The following is a 20416-nucleotide window of genomic DNA, read 5'->3' on the forward strand; positions in this document are numbered from 1 at the left end:
TGAGGAGGAAAAAAAATGTCCTGAAATTACACAGCGCCCATGGAGCAACGCCAAAGAAATCATGAGAGGAGGTGGCAGGCAGAAAAGATCTTACAAGGTGTACACGGGAAAATTGGTTCTTACCTGCTAATTTTTGTTCCTCTAGTACCACGGATGAGTCCAGACCGCCGAGTTTTGCCTTCCTTCCAGCAGATGGAGACAGAGAAAAACTTGAAGGGCCCCCTCTCTCTTAACAAGGTGCCCCCTGCGTCCCTTCAGTATGAACATTACCAAAGCAGAATATGAGAACTACTGCAGATCAAGCAAAGGACAAAAAGTGAACTGCCAAAATAAACAGGAACTGTTGAAAAAATGCCAAACCCAGAATAAGAAAAAACCTGTAGCCTTCTTCAGCAAATAAAATTATCAGAGCGGACGCTCAAGAAAAACTGGATGATAACTCCCTCAATGGGAGGGGTCTGGGCTGATCCGCGGTACCACAGGAATGAAAATTAGCAGGCAAGAACCAATTTTCCTATCCCTGTACCTACCCGGATCAGTCCAGACTCCTGTACCACTGAAAGAGGGAGAAATGGTTCATCACCCACACCCAACACTACTGCCCTCCCTTCCTAACCCCAGCCCCCCCTCCCCCCCACCTGACACTGCCGTTTCTGATATCATTTTACTGATCACAACAAGGGCTTCTTCAGTTCTGATGGCAAAGTCTGATGTGCATTAAAAGCACAAAGTCTGTAGAAAGAGAGGGCCTGAGGTGGTATAGCCCCCACGGGAGGGTCATCAATTCCTCCTGCAGGTCCTGCAAGCAGACCGGAGGACGCCCAGGACTGAGATGGGGAGGAGAAAGCGGTGAGGGAAAATCCCCTCCGTTGCTGCAGTAGAGACTGCATCCAAGATGGCCGCCGTTCCCGCGGTCAGCAGGAAGGGGGCCGGCCGACTCACAAGGGCATCCGTCTGCACGGCCGAAATGTGGGATCTAGTCCCCGACCTTGTCACTGCCGGTCGAGGGACCCTCCCCGCTGGGGAGGCACCTCGAGCAAAGGTTATCGCGGGAGAGCCGTGTCCCCGGCTCCCCGCGGCAGCACATCGCGAACGCGGCATGGGGGGAGTGGGGCACAGAGTCGGCAAGAAATGACAAAAACTGAAGAAAAAAAACCAAAAAGGACTGCCTTGGACACCTGGAAGGGAGAGTGCGGGAATCTGAATGCAGAGCCGCGGCAAAACCATCCGCCTCTGCAGAGGAATGTGACGTCTGAGGCAAGGGCCCGGACCACCGGTTCTCACCCCAGCCAGGCAGTCATCTCCCAGGGTCCACCGACCCCTAGCTCAACCTACAACCAGGGGGACCTAGCGGCCCTCTGGGAGGAACGGCACGGCAGGATCCTCTTCTGTTCCTTTTCTTTTCTTTGAGGTCCTCGCTTGATCAAGCTATTGTCAAATAAGGGGATCCCTAAATGAAAGAATCCCCTAAAGTTTTACTTTATTTTTTTTTTTAAAGCTAAAGGAGGACAGCAGGATCTGCCTCCTTCATCTGCTGGAGACAGAGAAATACTGAGGAAATGCAGGGGGCACACCGGGTTAAGAGAGGATGCCCTTCAAGTTTTTCTCTGTCTCCATCTGCTGGAAGAGGCAAAACCTAGCAGCCTGGACTGATCTGAGTACGTACTGGGAATTACAGAATAATCAGATGTCCGGTGCTCCTCCTATTCCTCTTCTGCTCACCTCTCTGCTCCAGGCTCCCCTGTGTCTGGCTACTCAGCTGCTCCTGTACCCGACAGCTACAACGCTGCAGGATCACTGCAGATATTCCCTCCGGCTCCTCAGCCAACTGATAGATAAGGCAGACGGCCTTCTCTGCAAACGAGAGCCAGTGAAGTTCTGGCCTGCCTACACCTGCAGAAGAGAATGGAGAATTCCCGCTTACCAGACTGCAGGGAACCAAGAGAAACAACTTTATAAGCGCTGTGCTTCCTACCTTCTGTGACAGCATCTGTCAGTCGCTCAAACAGGGCATGATCTTTGGGCAGACGGAACGGGGCCTCGTTCTTCCTCGCTGCCGACTGTAACGCAAAGCAGTCTGTGTTATTAACCCTCGGCAGTACCTGGAAGGTGGTGGAGTCCCACAGACTCTTCTCATCTCACCTTCTGGCTGTCTGCTATTTTTAGGATGGTGTTGCACACCTCCCGTGCCAGCTGGTAGTCCTCATGCACTCTCTCCCCCAGTCCCACTGTCACTAGCACGTCCAAGTTGCTGCCCACAATCTCCGGTCGCCCCCTGTCAAGCCAGACAGAAAAACAGAGAAGTGCATGAATCTCAGTCCTTTATGTATGCAGCGGCATCGTCTGTCCCCAAACGGCTGCATCCAGCCAGCAGTGGAAGTTTCCAAGTGGCATTGAGCTGGCCCCCGTTCTGCGCAGTGCAGGGGGAGCCATGGTGAAACCCTGTTATAACGCCACACGTGAACGCCGACTTTACCGTGCCAACATCCCGAGCAGCATGACGGCAGCCCGCTGCTCCAAGGCAGAACACGCAGACTTTCCCGTAAATCGTTCCCACAGAAGCTGGATAACAGCAGGCTCGATCTCGTCCTTCTGTACAAACTCTGATAGCTGGGGAGCAGGAAAGAAAACCACGATGTAACAGCGGAGGGAGGGCGGGCGGGTGGGCAAGGGAAGGATGGAGGAGGAGTGCCAGGTACTCACGATTTCTTCCAGACACTGGATGGTCCCCAAGGAGGAATCCACCATAAGGAGAGAAAAACTGTGCACCAGGGTCTGGGCCTTCAGCCTGTTGAGAGACAGACAAAAGGAAAGGAGGAGAAGTAATGCAGAAGCATGCATGTGGAGAAATGCCCCCGCCAGGAGCCCGGATATCTTCTGAAAGTTCTGGTGCAACAGGACATTAAACACAAGCTTTTTTGGGGATGGGGAAAACACCAAAACGCTCCTCTCATGAGCCTTGTTCCTTCAGGACAGGAAGCAGAGGAGATTCTTGCAGGCTTACAATACGTTTGCATTGACGGGAGGGATTCAGACAAGGGAGAGCAAGTCATGGAGTGCAGGTGGTTATTTTTACCTGGATGACTCGCTGCTAGGAGGCAGATAAAGTCTCTTGTATGCATTCACCACAGCCTCCCTCACACCTGCCTCTTTGGACCACACCAGTGGCAACATCTTGCGAATTCCAACCACAGCCTGCGAGACGCCGAACTGCGAGACCGTCACAAAGAATTCAATCACCTCCTGTACCACTGAAAGATGGAGAAATGGCTCATCACCCACACCCAACACTACTGCCTTCCCTTCCTAACCCCAGCCCCCCCCCTGCCTCCCCTCCCCTCCCCCCATACCTGACACTGCCGTTTCTGATATCATTTTACTGATCACAACAAGGGCTTCTTCAATTCTGATGGCAAAGTTGAAAGCATCTCTCAGGTACTGCACCAGCATCTCCTGCTTCAGCAGCTGAGACCGCCGTGTGTCCGCAGCTGCACAATCCACTCCTGGACTCTCCCCTGCAGGTTCCTCTCTTGCACACTCACTGGCTCTCATGCTTTGCTCTTTATCTGCATGGCCTTAAAAAAACACCAGCGCCTGATGAGCAACCTGGGAACTAGAGCGGGACTCTGCCAAGGCTGAAGACACGCAGCGATGCTCCTGGAATGGCTTCTAAGGCAGACGCGGGAAGAGAGCACTGGATTACAGAGACTCATTCTCCTTACCTTTGAAAAGTTTCTCCAGCAGCCCCAGAAGCCTTCCTTCCTGATCTTCTTCCATGCAGCTTTGGAACAGCTTGGCTCCCTCAAAGTGCGCCACAGCGGCCTGTGCAAGGGTAATGGCGTCCCTGCGAACAGCACGGAGGAGGTGAGGCCGAGAGGTACAGGGGGCGCAGGGAGAGGTGGGGAATGGGGGCACTCACTTGTAATTGGATTTTTTCAGCAGCAGGGCAATGTGTTCTGACGCAGTCTCTGCTGTCTCTTCCTCTGCAATCCCCCCGCCTGGATCCTCTTCTTCCTCAGGATTCCCCCTCAGGATGGTCTGTAAGCAGCCCCGTATCTCTGGCAGCATGGCCGCCCATTCCTCCTCTGCCGAAACAAGCGCAGCTGCAGGGGCACAACACAAGGATCGTTTGGTAGATAAAATACAGTCTTTGGTTCTGGAAACCACAAAACGACACAAGGAGATTGACAAAGTAGAGGCAATTCAAAAGCAGGCCACCAAAAATGGTGCAGCTAAAGATGGAAAGGGGGAGGGGGTGAATGTGATGCAAACATTTGGCTATCCAACAGGTTTCAATAAGCAAGGGAATGTACGTCCACCATCTGCTGGGGACGGGGAATACTGGCAGGCTGCTACATGAAGGGCGACATCAGAGAGCTTTGCACCGCTGTCTGCATCTGCTGGGGACGGGGAATACTGGCAGGCTGCTACATGAAGGGCGACATCAGAGAGCTTTGCACCGCTGTCTGCATCTGCTGGAGACGGGGAATACTGGCAGGCTGCTACATGAAGGGCGACATCAGAGAGCTTTGCACCGCTGTCTGCATCTGCTGGAGAGGGGGAATACTGGCAGGCTGCTACATGAAGGGCGACATCAGAGAGCTTTGCACCGCTGTCTGCATCTGCTGGAGACGGGGAATACTGGCAGGCTGCTACATGAAGGGCGACATCAGAGAGCTTTGCACCGCTGTCTGCATCTGCTGGGGACAGGGAATACTGGCAGGCTGCTACATGAAGGGCGACATCAGAGAGCTTTGCACCGCTGTCTGCATCTGCTAGAGACGGGGAATACTGGCAGGCTGCTACATGAAGGGCGACATCAGAGAGCTTTGCACCGCTGTCTGCATCTGCTGGAGACGGGGAATACTGGCAGGCTGCTACATGAAGGGCGACATCAGAGAGCTTTGCACCGCTGTCTGCATCTGCTGGAGACGGGGAATACTGGCAGGCTGCTACATGAAGGGCGACATCAGAGAGCTTTGCACCGCTGTCTGCATCTGCTGGGGACAGGGAATACTGGCAGGCTGCTACATGAAGGGCGACATCAGAGAGCTTTGCACCGCTGTCTGCATCTGCTGGGGACAGGGAATACTGGCAGGCTGCTACATGAAGGGCGACAGAGAGCTTTGCATCGCCGTCTCCATCTGCTGGAGACAAGGCTGCAATAGAAAAATTGGTTCTTACCTGCTGATTTTCGTTCCTGTAATTGTACAGATCCATCTAAACCATGGTTTTGTATCTCTACCAGCAGATGGAGGCAGAAAACAAGAACTTTGAGGCATTGCTACACATCTGAGTGTGCCACTTCCAGTCCCTCACTATTGATCTGTACCCAAGCTAAAGACTAGAGACCATCCCCCTTTTTCAGGTGAACAGGAAACTCAGGGTTGGAATCCCCCTTGCTTCCAGAACAAAAACACTGAGAGCCACACAACTGAAACGCATTTACTTATTCACAGTTTGTAAAACTTTTTGCAATTAATACCAGGACGTTCAGTCTTTCGGCAGTAAAACCAGGGCGGATCTCTGGACCTGATCTGTGATATTACAGGAACAAAAATTAGCAGGTAAGAACCAAATTTTCCTTTCCTGTTCATACCCAGATCAGTCCAGACAAGTGGGATGTACCCGGGCGGGAACCCGAAAGACCCGCGTGTAGAACACTCAAAGTCACAAAACTTCCCCGTAGAAGCGGGACATTGCACGGAGGAACGGGTGCACCTGGCATTACTGTGCTGACTTTCCTCCTCCAAATCTCTGAAGGATCTGCGGGCACCCCGAAAGGGTGTCTAACCAGAGACCGCTTCAGCACCAAAGCAGAGGAAGTCTTGCCTGAATGGAACCACTGCGTATCCCTAAAACGGGACCAGGGAGGGAAAACCTTACCACCCCTCTTATCTTCTCCCCCAAAGACTTCATCAACTGATCCAAATCCTCCTCAAACAAGAGCTTCCCTTTAAAGGTGAGGTTACACAACTGAGACTTGGATAACGTCAGCCAACCAATGGCGCAACCATAAAAGGCTGCAAGACGCCAACACCAAGGCCATGCCATTCAGTGCATCTGCCACATAAGCCACAGCAGTTTCCAGTCACGCAGACCACACGATGCTAAAAGCCCAGGATGAAGCCTGTTCCTGAGCCTTCTGATCCCAGCACAAATCGCCGCCCGCAGGCTTAAGAGAGAAATTTCAAACAACTAAATCTCCAATTTACAGTCCTGAACCCACCACAGAAATAGTTGTCTCTTTAGTAAGAGAGGACACCGCTGCATCCACCTTAGCAATCTGTAGGAGATCCAGGGTCTCTTACTTCCGAGAAGTCCCATTCCCAGTTTACAGATCTTCTTAGGCAGTGGGAAGGCATTGGAGGGAGCACGCAGGCCACCCAGGAATTATCAGACTTAACCCCCAGTTCCTCCAAAACCTGGGGAATGAGGGGAACCAACTCCTCCTTTTTCAACAGTCGGACCACTCTAGTTTATTAGGTTTTATATCCCGTCGTATCGGAAGGTCCATCACAACGGTTTACAATAAAAAGAAATAAGATACAATAAATCAATAACAAAAAATTAATAAAGGATATGTAGTTCTAAAATTATAAATAGTTAAGAACAAGTACAAAATTTAAAAGCATAAGGCAAATACAAGATAAAATTAAGTACAATAAGATAAATAAAAGCAGCAAAATATGAACAGCTTCTTAAATAAAAACAACAAATAAAAGGTCATTTAGTTAGATTCTGCCTAGGCAGCCAAAAAGCCATGTTTTAAGATCGGACTTACATTTTATATCTGGCGTCATCTCCCTCCATCACCAGTATCTCATCCAGATCAGGATCGCCATTTGGGTCCCCATCTGCACCCACATCCGGGTCCACAGGTCAGAGAGTCATCTAAATCCCTGGGATCGCTCTCGACCCCGGTGTGACCAAGACCCAGACGCATTAAAAAGGTCCCCAGAGCCTCCTGAAGACCCCATCTTCGGCCTCTTCCAGAGAGACATGGAGCCTTCTCTCTGGGACGTTCCCCCCCACCCCTGCTCCTCGTCGCACTAGAAAGGCCTTATACAGGGGCAGGACAAATTCCGGAGAAAACTCCTGCGGATCCTCATCCATCAGACTCCCCTCCTCCATCCTGATCCTCCGCAGACAACTGACTGACAGGCGAGGAGGAGGGGGGAAATCTCCGGTCTCTCTGACAACCATCCTCCGCCGGCCGACAAATTCAATTCCCCTGGGACTGCAGCCGCGGCCCCCCCTTTCACCAGCTGTGCCCGAGAAGGTTCCCTCCTCCCCGATGCACAGCCGGTACCAAGGGATTGTGCACGAGCCTCACGCCCTACACACCGCCATTCGCCACGAGCGACAGCGCTAAGGGGAAAAATCTCAAGCAGCGCGTGCCAATGAAGAACAGCGTCACGCGGCCGCGCCGAACAGCACGCGGGAAACCTCCTCCAGCGGTAAAAAGAAAAGGCAGGATCTGAACTCACTCCCTGCAACTGGCGCAGACAGCCTCCGCTGTCGAAAGCACCCAGACTGCCAAGCCACCACCAGGGAAAATCCTGGCTTCCCCTAATCTTTGTTTATTTTTTTAAACTTAAATAAAAACGGAACAAGAAGGAATACTTCCCTGTCCAGGGACGACGGCCTGAAGGAGCCCTGGCTATCAGGGCCTCTGGAAGCAGTGGGCTACAGACAGGGGTTACCAAACCCCCCCCCCCCCCCCCCCCCCCCCCCCCCCCCAAGTCGCCTGGCTCTACCTGAGGGATGGTCCACAAAAGGTACCTAACACCTCAGGGAGCCTCAGTCCAATCTCTGATCTTCTGTTTGTTTTTTGTATTTTAGTCAGACTTCAGGTTTGCACCTCTACTACCTGCTGGAGACAGAAAAATACTGAGGTCCTGCAGGTGGCTCTCTGTTAAGTAGCAGTGCCTCAAAGTTTTGTTCTGACTCCATCTGCTGGCAGGAATGCAAAACACACATGTCTGGACTCATCTGGGTCTGAACAGGAACAGTGAGTTTTGGATCGATCTCCATAGGAAAATTGGTTCTCACCTGCTAATTTTCATTCCTGTAGTACCACGGATCAGTCCAAACTGTGGGTTATGCTTCCCTTCCAGCAGATGGAGACAGAGAAAAACTTGAAGGGCAATGGAAATGGATCAAGCAAAGACCAAACAGATAACTTTGAACTAACAGTGGCAGAAAAAAATGCCAAATACCAAAATCTCTGAATAAAAGGAACCTGTAGCCTTCTTCTGTAGTTTTCAGCAGCAAACACGACTATTAGAGCAGACTCTCATTAAGAACTCAGTAACGAACCCCCATGAGGGAGGGCATCTGGACTACTACAGGAATGAAAATTAGCAGGTGAGAACCAAGTTTCCTTTCCCTGTACGTACCCGGATCAGTCCAGACTCCTGGGATTTTATTTATTTATTTAAAAATGTTTATATACCGCCTTTACTTGAGAGTCCCGCTCGAATGCTACCAAAGTTGTCAATGTCTGGAGCTTGGACGTCTAAACAGTAGTGTTGAGCAAAAGTATGAAGTGTCTTCCAGGTGGCCGCTCTACAAATCTCTTGCGGTGATACCAACTGACATTCAGCTCACAAAGCTGCCTAGGAATGAACAGAGTGGGCTTTCAACCCATCGGGGACAGGTCGGCCTCGACAAACCTAAACAGATGAAATAACTTCTTTCAACCAGCGCGCAACTGTCGCCTTTGAAGCTTCATGGCTCTTCTTAGCACTGCTCCACAAGACGAACAAGTGATCTGAAACCCGGAACAGATTGGTGACCTCCAAATAGCGCCAAGAGCCCTTCGAACATCCAGGCGCTTCAGTTCCCTCACATGCGGTACATCCAGAGATATATGCGAAAAAGCCAGGAGCTTCACTAATTGACTTAAATGAAAAGTAGAGACCACCTTTGGTAAAAAGGAGGGCACCGTCCTAAGGGACACCCTCAAATCAGAAAATCGCAAGAAATGCTCACTGCAAGAAAGGGCCTGGATCTCCGAAATCCTGCGAGCCGAGCAAATCGCTACCAAAAACACAGTTTTCAAAGTGAGGTCCTTCAGGGTTGCACGCTTAATCAGGAAATCCGCCTGCACGTTGTCAGCTCTGGCAATGTGAGATGCCGCCAGAAGGGCTAGATGATTCTCCGCCCAAGCCATGATCTGCTCCACTTCGACGGCTACTGCCTGGCTCTTGATGCCGCCCTGACAGTTGATGTAGGCCACCATCGTCGCGTTGCCGGAGAGGACTCTGACCGCCCTGTTCAGAAGGAGCGTCAAAAAGCGTTGCAGCGCCAACCGAACAGCCTTGGTTTCCAGATGATTGATTGACCAGCTCGCTTCCTCCGAGGACTATTGGCCCTGAACTGACTGGGATTGGCAGACTACTCCCCAGCCGGAGAGACTGGCATCCGTGGTCACTACTACCCACTGTGGGACTTTGAGGTCCACGCCGCGAGCCAGGTGCTCCTGGACCAGCCACCAGCCAAGACTGGACCTGGCAGAATCTGTGAGAGGCAAGGGGACCTGAAATTCCTCTGACTTTAGATCCCAACGGGAAAGCAACGCTCACTGTAATGGTCTCATATGAGCAAAAGGCCATGGAACCAACTCCAAGGTGGACGCCATGGAACAGAGGACCTGCAAATTGTCCCAGGCTTTGGGGAATGGAAGCGACAGGAGACGATGGATCTGTTGCATCAATTTGGCGATTCGATCTGGTGGAAGGAATACCTTTCCCAGACTGGTGTCGAACCGGGCTCCCAAGAAATCCAGCGGCTGAGACGGGAGGAGTTTGCTCTTGGCGTGATTGACGACCCAACCGAGAGATTCCAGAAGATGTACAACCCTGATCACAGCTTCCTCGCAGAGGGCTCTCGGCTTCTCTCGGATGAGCCAGTAATCAGGTACGGGTGAATCAGGAGTCCTTCCCTCCGGAGGGCCACTGCCATGACCACCATGACTTTGGTGAAAGAGCGAAGTGCCGTAACCAGACCAAATGGCAGGGCACAGAACTGGAAATGCATACCGAGCATCATGAAGTGAAGAAACCTTTGATGATCTTCACAGATGGGTATGTGCTTGTATGCCTCCATTAGATCCAGGGAAGCCTTAAACTCACCGCTGCAATTACCGAGCAGAGAGTCTCCATCCAGAAACGTGGGATTTTGAGCGCCCTATTCACCTTCTTCAGGTCGAGCCCTCCTTTTTGGGGACTACAAAATAGATGGAGCAACGTCCTGTCTTCCACTCTGCGCGGGAGGTCTGGCACCACGGCCCCTAGCAATGTCGGCCGGTTGAGAATCTGTCGAACGATCTGAGCTTTGGATCGAGACCCACAAGGGGAAAACCATAAAGAGGTCTTTGAGAGGTCGAGCAAATTCCAAAGCGTAGCCGTGTTCTATGATGCTTAAAACCCACTGATCAGAGGTCACCCTGGCCCATACCTCGTAAAACTGGGACAACAGTCCCCTCACATGAGGAATCGAGGGATGGGCCGGCTGCATCTCATTGAGGGGTCTTGGATCCAAGCGACGTGGGCGCAACCCAGTCGCAAGAGAATCTATGACCCCCGAAAGGTCGAGGTCCAAGCTTGCTGTCTGCCTGCATGCTGTCTGACCCGCAGCCTGCACCCTGCTCTGACGGAATCTCCATTGTCCCCGAAAGCAGGCAGGCGGGAAGCCTCTGGAAGGCCTAGGCCCATCCTCCGGGAGCTTGCAAACTTTGTTCTCCACCAGGGACTTAATCAGCTGCTCCAAGTCTTCACCAAAGAGAAGTTTCCCTTTAAAAACAGTAAAGCGCCCAGCTGTGCTTTGGAAGAGACATCCCCTGACCAGTTGTGTAGCCACAGAGCCTCCTTGCTGACACTACAGACACCATAGTTCGAGAGGAAGTGCACAGAAGATTGTACAGGGCAGCAGCATCATACGTAACCGCCACCTCCAAGCGCTCCGCCTGAGCGGAATCCTCTGTTGGAAGGTCTCTGGAAGTTAACAAAATGTTGCACACAGTGGAGGCTTGCCCGGAGCATGAAGCTACTGCACATAGCCGCTCTGATACCCAGGGCTGAAACTTCGAAGATCTGTTTGAGGAGAACCTCGAGTTTCCTATCTTGGAGGTCCTTGAGAGCTGCCGCCGCTCCTGCTACAGGGATTGTGGTTCTCTTTGTCACCATTGAAACTGAGGTGTCCACCTTAGGAAACTTTAATAGCTCCAGCGTCTCTTCGGGCAAAGGATATAGCTTGTCCATAGCCCGACCAACTTGTAAACCTGCCTCTGGCACATCCCACTCCCTGGTCATCAACTGCTGAACCATGGGATGAAAAGGAAAAATCCTCGCTGGAGCCCGCAATCCCACCAGGACCGGGTCCACGGAATCCTGGGGCAGGATTTCTTGAGGGGAGCTCCACTCTGAGCTCAGACAAGACCCACAGGATAAGAGGAACCAACTCTTCCTAGTGAAAAATGCGAACAACCTTCCCCAAGACATCATCTGGTTCCTCCCCTGATGGGGTAAAGGAATCGCTATCGGGTCCAGAGCCATAAACGCCAGACGCGTCAGTGGGGGGAGGTCCCTCTGGAAGAGAGGGTCCCTGCAACTTCATCACCCGAAGAGACGACTGAGGGTCCAGGCATCTGGGAATTTTCTGAGGACGACCCAGAAGTGAAGCCCCACTCTGCTGGGAAGCCACACTCTGCTGGGAAGCCACAAAAGCCTTGTGCATTAAAAGCACAAATTCAGGAGAGAAGGCATTAAAACTGCCCCCTTCCCCCACCAGGGGATCGAGCAGATCATCCAAAAAGTCCTGGTCCTGATCTGAAATGTCCTCAGGACTGCCAGGGACCGGAGATCCCCTCCCCCCGCGGTCCCGGCCCGTGCTGATTCAAGATGGCCGCCGTTCCCACGCTGACTGGGAACAGATCGGCCTGAGACAGCCGAGAGGCAGCGAGAGCAGCAGACTCTCCACAGGCTACACAACACGTCTGATGCGGCATCATGGCAACGCGGGCAGGCGCCGGAGGAGCAAGAAATAGACGCGGCGGAAACCCGACCAAACAAACCACCTGGAGCCCGTAAAACGAAAGGCAGCCCCAGCACAAAAGAACCCGGAGAAGGCCGACAGACTGCGCAGTTCAGTAAAGAAAAAATTTTTATTTTTTTTTTTATATATAAAACGGGCTGGGGATACCAGAAAGGGGGGGGGGGGGGGGGGGGGGACCGGACCACCAGTAATCCCCCCAGGCCCTTACCTCTGAGGAGCCCCATGGGGTCACCAACCCCAGCTCCTTAAACCTGCTACCAGAGGGGATGGTCCCTCTAGGACCTGTCTACCCCCCTGGGAGGTTATGTCTGCTTGATCCTCTCTCACTATTAGATTTTTTTTTTTAAAAGGAGACTTCTTAACCCCAAAAACAGGTCAAGACCGCAGGGTCTTGACCTCCATCTGCTGGAGACAGAAATACTGAGGAGATGCAGGTGGCACCCTTCAAGTTTTTCCTTGTCTCCATCTGCTGGAAGGGAGGCACAGCCCAGCAGTCGTCTGATCTGGGTATGAACAGGACCAGCGAGCTTTGGATCGGTCTCCATAGCCCAGCAGTCGTCTGATCTGGGTATGAACAGGCTCAGCGAGCGTTGGATCGGTCTCCATAGCCCAGCAGTCGTCTGATCTGGGTATGAACAGGACCAGCGAGCTTTGGATCGGTCTCCATCTGCTGGAAGGGAGGCATAGCCCAGCAGTCGTCTGATCTGGGTATGAACAGGACCAGCGAGCGTTGGATCGGTCTCCATAGCCCAGCAGTCGTCTGATCTGGGTATGAACAGGATCAGCGAGCGTTGGATCGGTCTCCATAGCCCAGCAGTCGTCTGATCTGGGTATGAACAGGATCAGCGAGCGTTGGATCGGTCTCCATAGCCCAGCAGTCGTCTGATCTGGGTATGAACAGGATCAGCGAGCGTTGGATCGGTCTCCATAGCCCAGCAGTCGTCTGATCTGGGTATGAACAGGATCAGCGAGCGTTGGATCGGTCTCCATAGCCCAGCAGTCGTCTGATCTGGGTATAAACAGGACCAGCGAGCTTTGGATCGGTCTCCATCTGCTGGTTGGCGTGCATAACATGTTTGTCATAGGCTGGTCTGTCTGGATGAAGAGGAAGGAAAAGCTGAAGGACAATGGGTCATCGAATGAAGCTGAAGGCTGAAAAGGAATGCAAGTAAAATTCTCTCTCTACAAGAGGCACATGGAACAATTTCCAACAGAGCTGCAACACTCAGACATGCATGGGAGATAGGAAAAGGAGAAGAGTACAGGTGGAGTAAGAGCTGCACCAGCACTGCAGGACGGTACAAATGAGAAAAGGCTGTCAATATCTTCATGCACGAGCGACAGAGAAAAGCTGTACCTGGCACGGATCCTCTCTGCTGCTCCCTCATTTCCTTTAGTTTTCTTGTCTCTTTCTCCAGCGGCTCCTTCAGATCCACACTGCTGAGCTGCACGCAGAAACAGGAGAGTGACTACAGGTCTCCCCCAGCCGCCTCCACATGCTCAGCCTTACGGGGGCAGCCGCACATACCTTGCACGTGAAGGGGTTGTTGGCGAGGAAGGCTGCCAGTAACTGGATGGCCATTTTACACACGTTCACAGATTTGTCGAAGAGACGCCCCACCACCAGTGTAACCACTGCATGGAAACGGTTCAGAGGCAGAGCCTAGTGACGCAAGGAGAGCAAAGGGTGAGAGACCAGAAAAAGTGCAAGGGGCCGAGTCGCCGGGTCACCTCCTGTACCTTCTGCTGCACGATGCGGGCGAAGCTTTGCAGTGCCCGGGTGCGCACAAAGGCATTCACGTCGTGTACATGTTCCTGCAGCGTGTCCAAGAACTGATCCCGTGTGCAGCGCCCCATCTCTTCCAGCTCCTCTCCACTCAGCACCTGGATGACGATCTCCGTCACGACCCCCAGCACCGCGTTGCGCATGACGTAGCTCTGAGGAAGGGGCACACGGAAGGGTTAATATGCGCACACAGCAAAGCCTCCAGTCACAGCTGTCACATTGCGCAGTCCTCGCACACCTCTCCATCCAGGTGATCCAGTAAAACACTGATGCTGGGGAGCATCACGGAAGGGATCTTCTCAGCCAGCTCCGTCAGGAATACTGTATACGCCCTGACCCCCGAGGTCTCCCGCACCAGCTCCTGCGGGCACTTCTGACCAATCTCTCTGAGCAGCATGAGAGAGAGAGAGAGAGAGAGAGAGAGAGAGAGAGAGAGAGAGAGAGAGAGAGAGAGAGAGAGAGAGAGAGAGAGAGACCATGAATTCAAGTGGTGGATCAGGAAGGCAACAGTGAGGTGAATGGTATGGAGGGGCCTCCTACCTCATGATTTCCCCCACGATGGATTTCACTCCGTATTCTGTGGCCCACAGGATCACCACTTGCACCAGGATGGGAGCCAGATGTTCAAAGTGCTGCAGCAGCTGGCTAATCTTTAGACTGGCACCTAGAGAAGACAATACAAGAGTATATCTCCGGGGTAAAGAGTAAGATAACTAACGCTTGCATTTACAGCCAAAGGCAGAAATGGAGATTTCCCAAAAAATGTTTAAATTTGGGGGGGAAATGGTGGAATTACTTCTTACCTGATGTCTTCCTTTCCTTTAAGACAGGCAGCCCAACCACACAAGTCAGTTTATGCACCTGTGCCAGCAGATGGCGACAGAGGTCCCACCAGTATTCCTGGAAAAACCAGCTGTGGACAACTAAACAAACTGAAAGAACCAATATTTCCTGAACCCAAAAGATTTGGGGTTTTTTTCACATCCAGGAGACCAAAAAGCACAGGGCTGAAGAAAACCAATCCATTAACAGTAGCAGAAAAAGAACAAATCCGTCTCTCACCCAGAATTCTCGTTGATCTGGAAGCTTTATTGGTTTCCAAAATATATGCTCCAAAAAAAAAAAAAAAGAACAGTAATAGTATCTGCAGCCCCGGGTGGGAGTGTTGACTGACCTACCTATCCTAAAGGAAAGGAAGTTATGTAATGGAGAAATGACTTACCTGATAATTACCTTTTCCTTAGTGTAGACAGATGGACTCAGGACCAATGGGTTTATGCTCCCCTGCCAGCAGATGGAGACAGAGTCAGGTTTCAAATCTGACGTCACCCTAGATACAGCCCTGCAGTGACCTCAGCCCTTCAGTATTCTCTTCAAAAGCCCCCATGCACATACTAGTGATAGGATTTAATTAAAAATGACTAAAAATATTAAAACAATTAAAAAACAGATAACTAACTGTACTCAACCAACTATAAACACTGAACTCCAGTAAGAATATAGATACCTTATTCTAGGGACTGGATGAATACTTACCCATGATCCCTTGAATTCGAGGCCCAATCCATGGGAGGACCCATGGTGCAGAACTTGGGCAGTCAGGGGCGGGATGCCGAGTCATCTGTCTACACGAAGGAAAACGAAAATTATCAGGTAAGTAATTTCTCCATTTCCTAGCGTGTAGTCAGACGGACTCAGATATACAAAAGCTACTCCCGATCGGGGTGGGAATCTGCCCGCGGTCCGGTCAACACCACCCTTGCAAAGGCTGAATCCTCTCGGGCCTGTACATCCAGGTGATAGAACCTGGAGAAGGTGTTCAAGGAGGACCACATCACCGCCCGGCAGATATTGATGGGAGACAGCAGTTTGACCTCCGCCCATGAGACCGCTTGAGCCCTACTGAAATGAGCTCTAATCTGAGAGGGTTATGGCTTTCCAACCTCCAAATACGCTCCCGTGATCACCTCCTTAATCCAGCAAACCATGATAGCCCGTAAAGATGGTTTGCCCTGGTTCCTTCCACCATGAAGGAAGCAGATGCGTGTCTCCAGGGCTGGGGAGCCCATTGTCAGGAGCTGACGGCCCAGAGATGTTGGACAGAAGAGGCCCTCTGGAACATCAGTTGCCTGGAAGCTTGGGCAGTCAGATTGGTGTGTTTACAGTTCAGCCACAGATTCCAGGGCCAGGCAGTCCGTGTGATGTTGGACAATGCAACAACGGTGGCCTACATTAATCGCCAGGGAGGAACCAAGAGCCAGCAAGTGTCACAGGAAATACACCTCCTTATGAAGTGGGCAGAAGTACATCTACAGATGACCTCAGCCTCCCACATCGCAGGAAAACAAAACATCAGAGCAGACTTTCTAAGCAGAGAGAGTGGGAATTGTCGACCAAAGTGTTTCAACTTATAGTAGATTGTTGGGGCCTCCCATCCATCAACCTGTTGGCCGCATCTCACAATGCAAAGGTTCCTTGATTCTTCAGTCGCATAAGAGATCCTTGGTCCCTGGGAGTCGACACTCTCGTGCAGATCTGGCAGAAAGACGAGTTGCTATACGCCTTCCCTCCATGGCCCCTGCTGGGCAGGGTCATTCGCAGAATCGAGCACTAGAGGGGACTAATCCTGATAGTAGCTCTGGATTGGCCCAGGCGTTGTGGTATGCGGACATGCGGAGGCTCATGGCATCTCATTGCACAGGGAACTGTTACAGCAGGAGCCAGTCCTTCACGAGGATCTGACTCAATTCTGTCTTACGGTCTGGCCCTTGAGAGGGCTTGCCTGATGAAGCGGGGTAATTGCCACCTTACTCTGTGCTCGGAAGTTCTCCACGTCTCTAGCATACGTGTGGGCCTGGAGAGTATGTGAGGCCGGGTGTGAGGAACACAGCATCTCCCCTTGGGCGATCAAAATCCCAATTATCTTGGAACTTTTGCAGGACGGCTTGAATAAAGGTTTGGCCCTTAACTCTTTGAAGGTGCAGATAGCGGCTCTCCCCTGTTTCAGGGGTGTGAGGTGAATGGGGTCTCCCTTTCGCCTCATCCAGACGCGTCTCTTTTTCTGAAGGGAGTGAAGCACCTTTGGCCTCCCGTGCGGTTCCTGTTCCCTTGTAGAATCTTAATTTAGTGCTGGAATGTTTGACAGGTCCTTCCTTTCGGCTGCTGCGCAGTCTTTCCTTGCGTCTATTGACTTTGAAAACTGGTGTTCCTGGTGGCTATGTGCTCGGCCCGTCGCATCTCTGAACTGCAAGCACTGCCATGCTGACTCCAGGGGCGTTGCAGCTACGCACTGTTCCGTCCTTCTTGCCCAAGATAGGCTCTGGGATTCACGTGAACCAGCCCATTTCACTGCCAGCTCCCACATCTAAGGCACAACTGGCTGAGATAATCTGCCTGAACATTGGTCACCCCTGCAATGTGACCTGCAGATAGTGCTGCACCCAGGGCAGCACTTTGTCTATTTCTAGAGAAACCCGACTCCTTTCTTCCCGAGTTCTAAATCTGCAGACCTTTAAAAGCTTCTACCCAAGAGAACGATGCCGTATCTATTGTCGGCATCACGGGATGAGACAAAGCAATCAAGTCTCAAGCCTTCAGCTCCTGTGGAAATAGGGAGTGAGAGCCCCTCCCTGAGAGATTCCAGTGGCCCCCGCAGCAGAAAGATCTCTTGACAATTCCCTCTCGAGCCTCGCAACACGTACGGCACAAACAGAGCAAGAGAGAGAGGGCTGGACTGGTCGCACGTGGGAAGCCTCGGGCTCTCACCCCCCCCATCAAAGAGTTAAGGGCCAAACCTTTATTCAAGGCGTCCTGCAAAGGTTCCAGGATAATTGGGATTTTGATGGCCGGAGGGGAGATGCTGTGTTCCTCACGTACGCTAGAGACCTGGAGAACTTCCCAGCGCACAGCAAGGTGGGCAGTTACCCCGCTTCATCAGGCAAGCCCTCTCAAGACAGCTGCCGAAAAACAAAATGGCGCTCCATAAGGGAAGCAGACGCAGTCCTCCTGCCAGTAAGAGGAACGGGGATGCAAACATCCTAAAATCTCCTGCTCCTGAAGCGATTTGCAGGCGCTTACAGTCCTTAAACCGCACCTCCAAAAGAAGAAACGCTGCTGCATTTCTTTTTTTTAAAGCAGTCGTTATCCTCCTCTTCTCCTGAACACCGCTGCCGACCAGAGAAGGAAAACGGCGCAGCAGAGGGAAGAACTTGAGCCCAAAGCTTCCCACCTCAGCTGGAAGCAGCTTCCTGAGTCTGGAGGGGTTAAAAGCCTTCACCAGCGGCGCAGTCTGCTGAACAGGGAGGGAGGGAGGCAGGCGCTGCCCGTCGCCTGGCCCAGGCCTCAGGACATCCGCAGAGGGAACGCGTGTGCAGCACGAGGTGGGGAGAGGCTGAACAGCCTCCTGTAAGAGCTCATTACTATGCAGCTCAGTTACATAAGACTTTTCCTGACAAACGTTGCAGGCACTTATTTACAGCTCTGGTGGGAGTTGCCCATCTCTTCCAGCTTCCTCTCACCCGGCCAAGCTCTGTAAACGTTTGCTGGAGGGACAGAAGACTACAGGGATCCGGATGGACCCAGATTTATAGATGCTCGATGTGAACTTGCAAAATACTGGAGGAAACCGTGTACCCCTTCACTACAGGAGGTTCAAGGATATTTACCGTCTGGGGAAATTAACAGCATCTAAAAATAAGACAATGGGCACCATACGAGGCTGGACTTTGATATCACTATTTACACCTTGCCCTGCATATTTTGTGATTCTTGTTTCCATTGCTTTCAATCAGAAAGAGGTACAGCAAATGGTTTGTTTGATTTACTATACCGGTAGTTTATAAATAATGATCGGGAAGGGGGGAGGTGGGAGGGTAATAAACTGAAGTGGAACGAATGCGGAGTTTTCCATGAATACAGTTTAGCCTGATTATTTCGGTCTTCTTAAAACTTTGATGTAAACAACTTACCAAGAGGTTGATGACCAAATATATATAATTTGCATAGCCATTTATGCTTGGCTGAATATATATATATGTTTTATTGTCTTCTAAAAAAAGATTACAATGGGAAAAAGAAAGGAATGCACGTGCTGGAGATGGAGAATACAGGCAGGTCATCTCCATCTGCTGTCAGGACTGCAGGACCACACTCGCGTGGGGACTGGCGCAACACTCACTTACCCCGCTCGCAGGAGAGAAGAAGAAGAGAGAGCAAGACAGACACCGAGGGAAGCCACGCCTCCCAATTAGCCCTCTAACCTTTTTTTTTTTTTTTTTTTTTTAATTAAAACAAACTTGATCCAAAGAGAAGAAGTAGGCAGAGAGAAAGACAAATCAGAGAAGAAATACAAGAACTGCCTGAGGTAATCGGGAGCAACCCGGATTCACTACTCGCATCTGCTGGAGTCAGAAGATACTGAACTCCTGCAGAGGGGGTAGTAGCACTCCTGGTGACGCCCCCTCAAAGCTTTGGCTGACTCCATCTGCTGGATTGGGGACATAACCCACTGTCTGGACTGATCCAGGTACGTACAGGGAAGTAGAATTACAAAAAAAAAAAAAAAGGATGAATTCTCAAGAAGAGAGGGAGCAGCAGAAATAGGCAGGTAGATTTATCTGAAGCTAAGCAGCCAGGACAGCGCTACCAACACAAAATGCTGAAATAACGCACAGACATTGCCTGAACCGTTAATCACATGGAGAGTCACATGCTGCACTCGGGCAATGCTACTTCTAAAGAGTACAAAGCGGTTACGACATTTCCAGGCTTAGGAAGCGAGACCACTGTTCCTTATCCCTCTCTGACACATTCAGGGTTATTCTGAAGCCATGCTACTGCTTTTCAGAAACTGGAGAAACGTGCAAAATATTAAAACACATTTATCTGTACAGCTTACATCATTAATATTCATAAATGTTCCACACACAAATTAAAAAATTTATAAAAACATCCAACCATAACATTACACAGCATACATTTGTTTAAAAGGGAGCTTTTTACAAACTTCCTAAAAAATATGAAATCTTCCATTTTTCTCAGATCATTTATTAATTTTCTTCCACATCCTTGGGTCTCTAATAGAAAGGGCTCTGTTTTGCGTTTCTTGGTAATTATAACCCCATGCAAATTCCCATCCCCCCCTTGCACCGCTGCTCACAGCTCACTCACTCAGCATGTGGTTATAGCGCTTCACCAGCACTCCCAGCAGGTGTGCAACAGCATCTCGCACAGCTCTGCTCTTCACATGTGCGACACTCTGATTCTCCAGGATCTTATAGCAGGAGCCAGATACCATGCTGCGGGAGACACAAACCAAAACACATGAGCCAAGATAATCCATGGGGCGGGAGGGAGAGAGAGATGGACACAAAGCGAGGCCGGCCAGCCATCGCACAGCAGTGCGCAATATAGTCTGCTAGCCCAGCCAGCTGGATAAGGAAAAGTGCGCTTCTTACCTGCTAATTTTCTTTCCACGAGGCCTAGCAGATCAGTCCGGATTCCTGGACTGTACCGAAGCTCCTTAACTAGAGTGGGACCTGGAGAGTCCCGCTCGCAAACCACTCTCTCCAG

General features: G+C 51.2%; 1 protein-coding gene across 3 annotated transcripts in view; it reads right to left on the bottom strand.

The window, feature by feature from the left end:
* NCAPD2 (non-SMC condensin I complex subunit D2) overlaps window positions 1-20416 on the bottom strand; it is a 62633-nt gene that overhangs the window by 20447 nt on the left and 21770 nt on the right. For all 3 annotated transcript variants that reach the window (XM_029580587.1, XM_029580586.1, XM_029580585.1), the window contains exons 7-21: window positions 20015-20142; window positions 14387-14510; window positions 14085-14232; window positions 13801-13998; window positions 13589-13723; window positions 13418-13505; window positions 3920-4103; window positions 3723-3844; window positions 3351-3575; window positions 3077-3251; window positions 2704-2788; window positions 2477-2610; window positions 2143-2275; window positions 1976-2060; window positions 1723-1893 (exon numbers count right to left, since the gene is read on the bottom strand). In XM_029580587.1, the coding sequence (XP_029436447.1) occupies window positions 1723-1893; window positions 1976-2060; window positions 2143-2275; window positions 2477-2610; window positions 2704-2788; window positions 3077-3251; window positions 3351-3575; window positions 3723-3844; window positions 3920-4103; window positions 13418-13505; window positions 13589-13723; window positions 13801-13998; window positions 14085-14232; window positions 14387-14510; window positions 20015-20142 (2135 nt within the window). The remainder of the gene's footprint in view (window positions 1-1722; window positions 1894-1975; window positions 2061-2142; window positions 2276-2476; window positions 2611-2703; window positions 2789-3076; window positions 3252-3350; window positions 3576-3722; window positions 3845-3919; window positions 4104-13417; window positions 13506-13588; window positions 13724-13800; window positions 13999-14084; window positions 14233-14386; window positions 14511-20014; window positions 20143-20416) is intronic.

The sequence above is a fragment of the Rhinatrema bivittatum genome, chromosome 16 (assembly GCF_901001135.1).
Source record: "Rhinatrema bivittatum chromosome 16, aRhiBiv1.1, whole genome shotgun sequence".
In the NCBI taxonomy this organism is placed as follows: Eukaryota; Metazoa; Chordata; class Amphibia; order Gymnophiona; family Rhinatrematidae; genus Rhinatrema; species Rhinatrema bivittatum.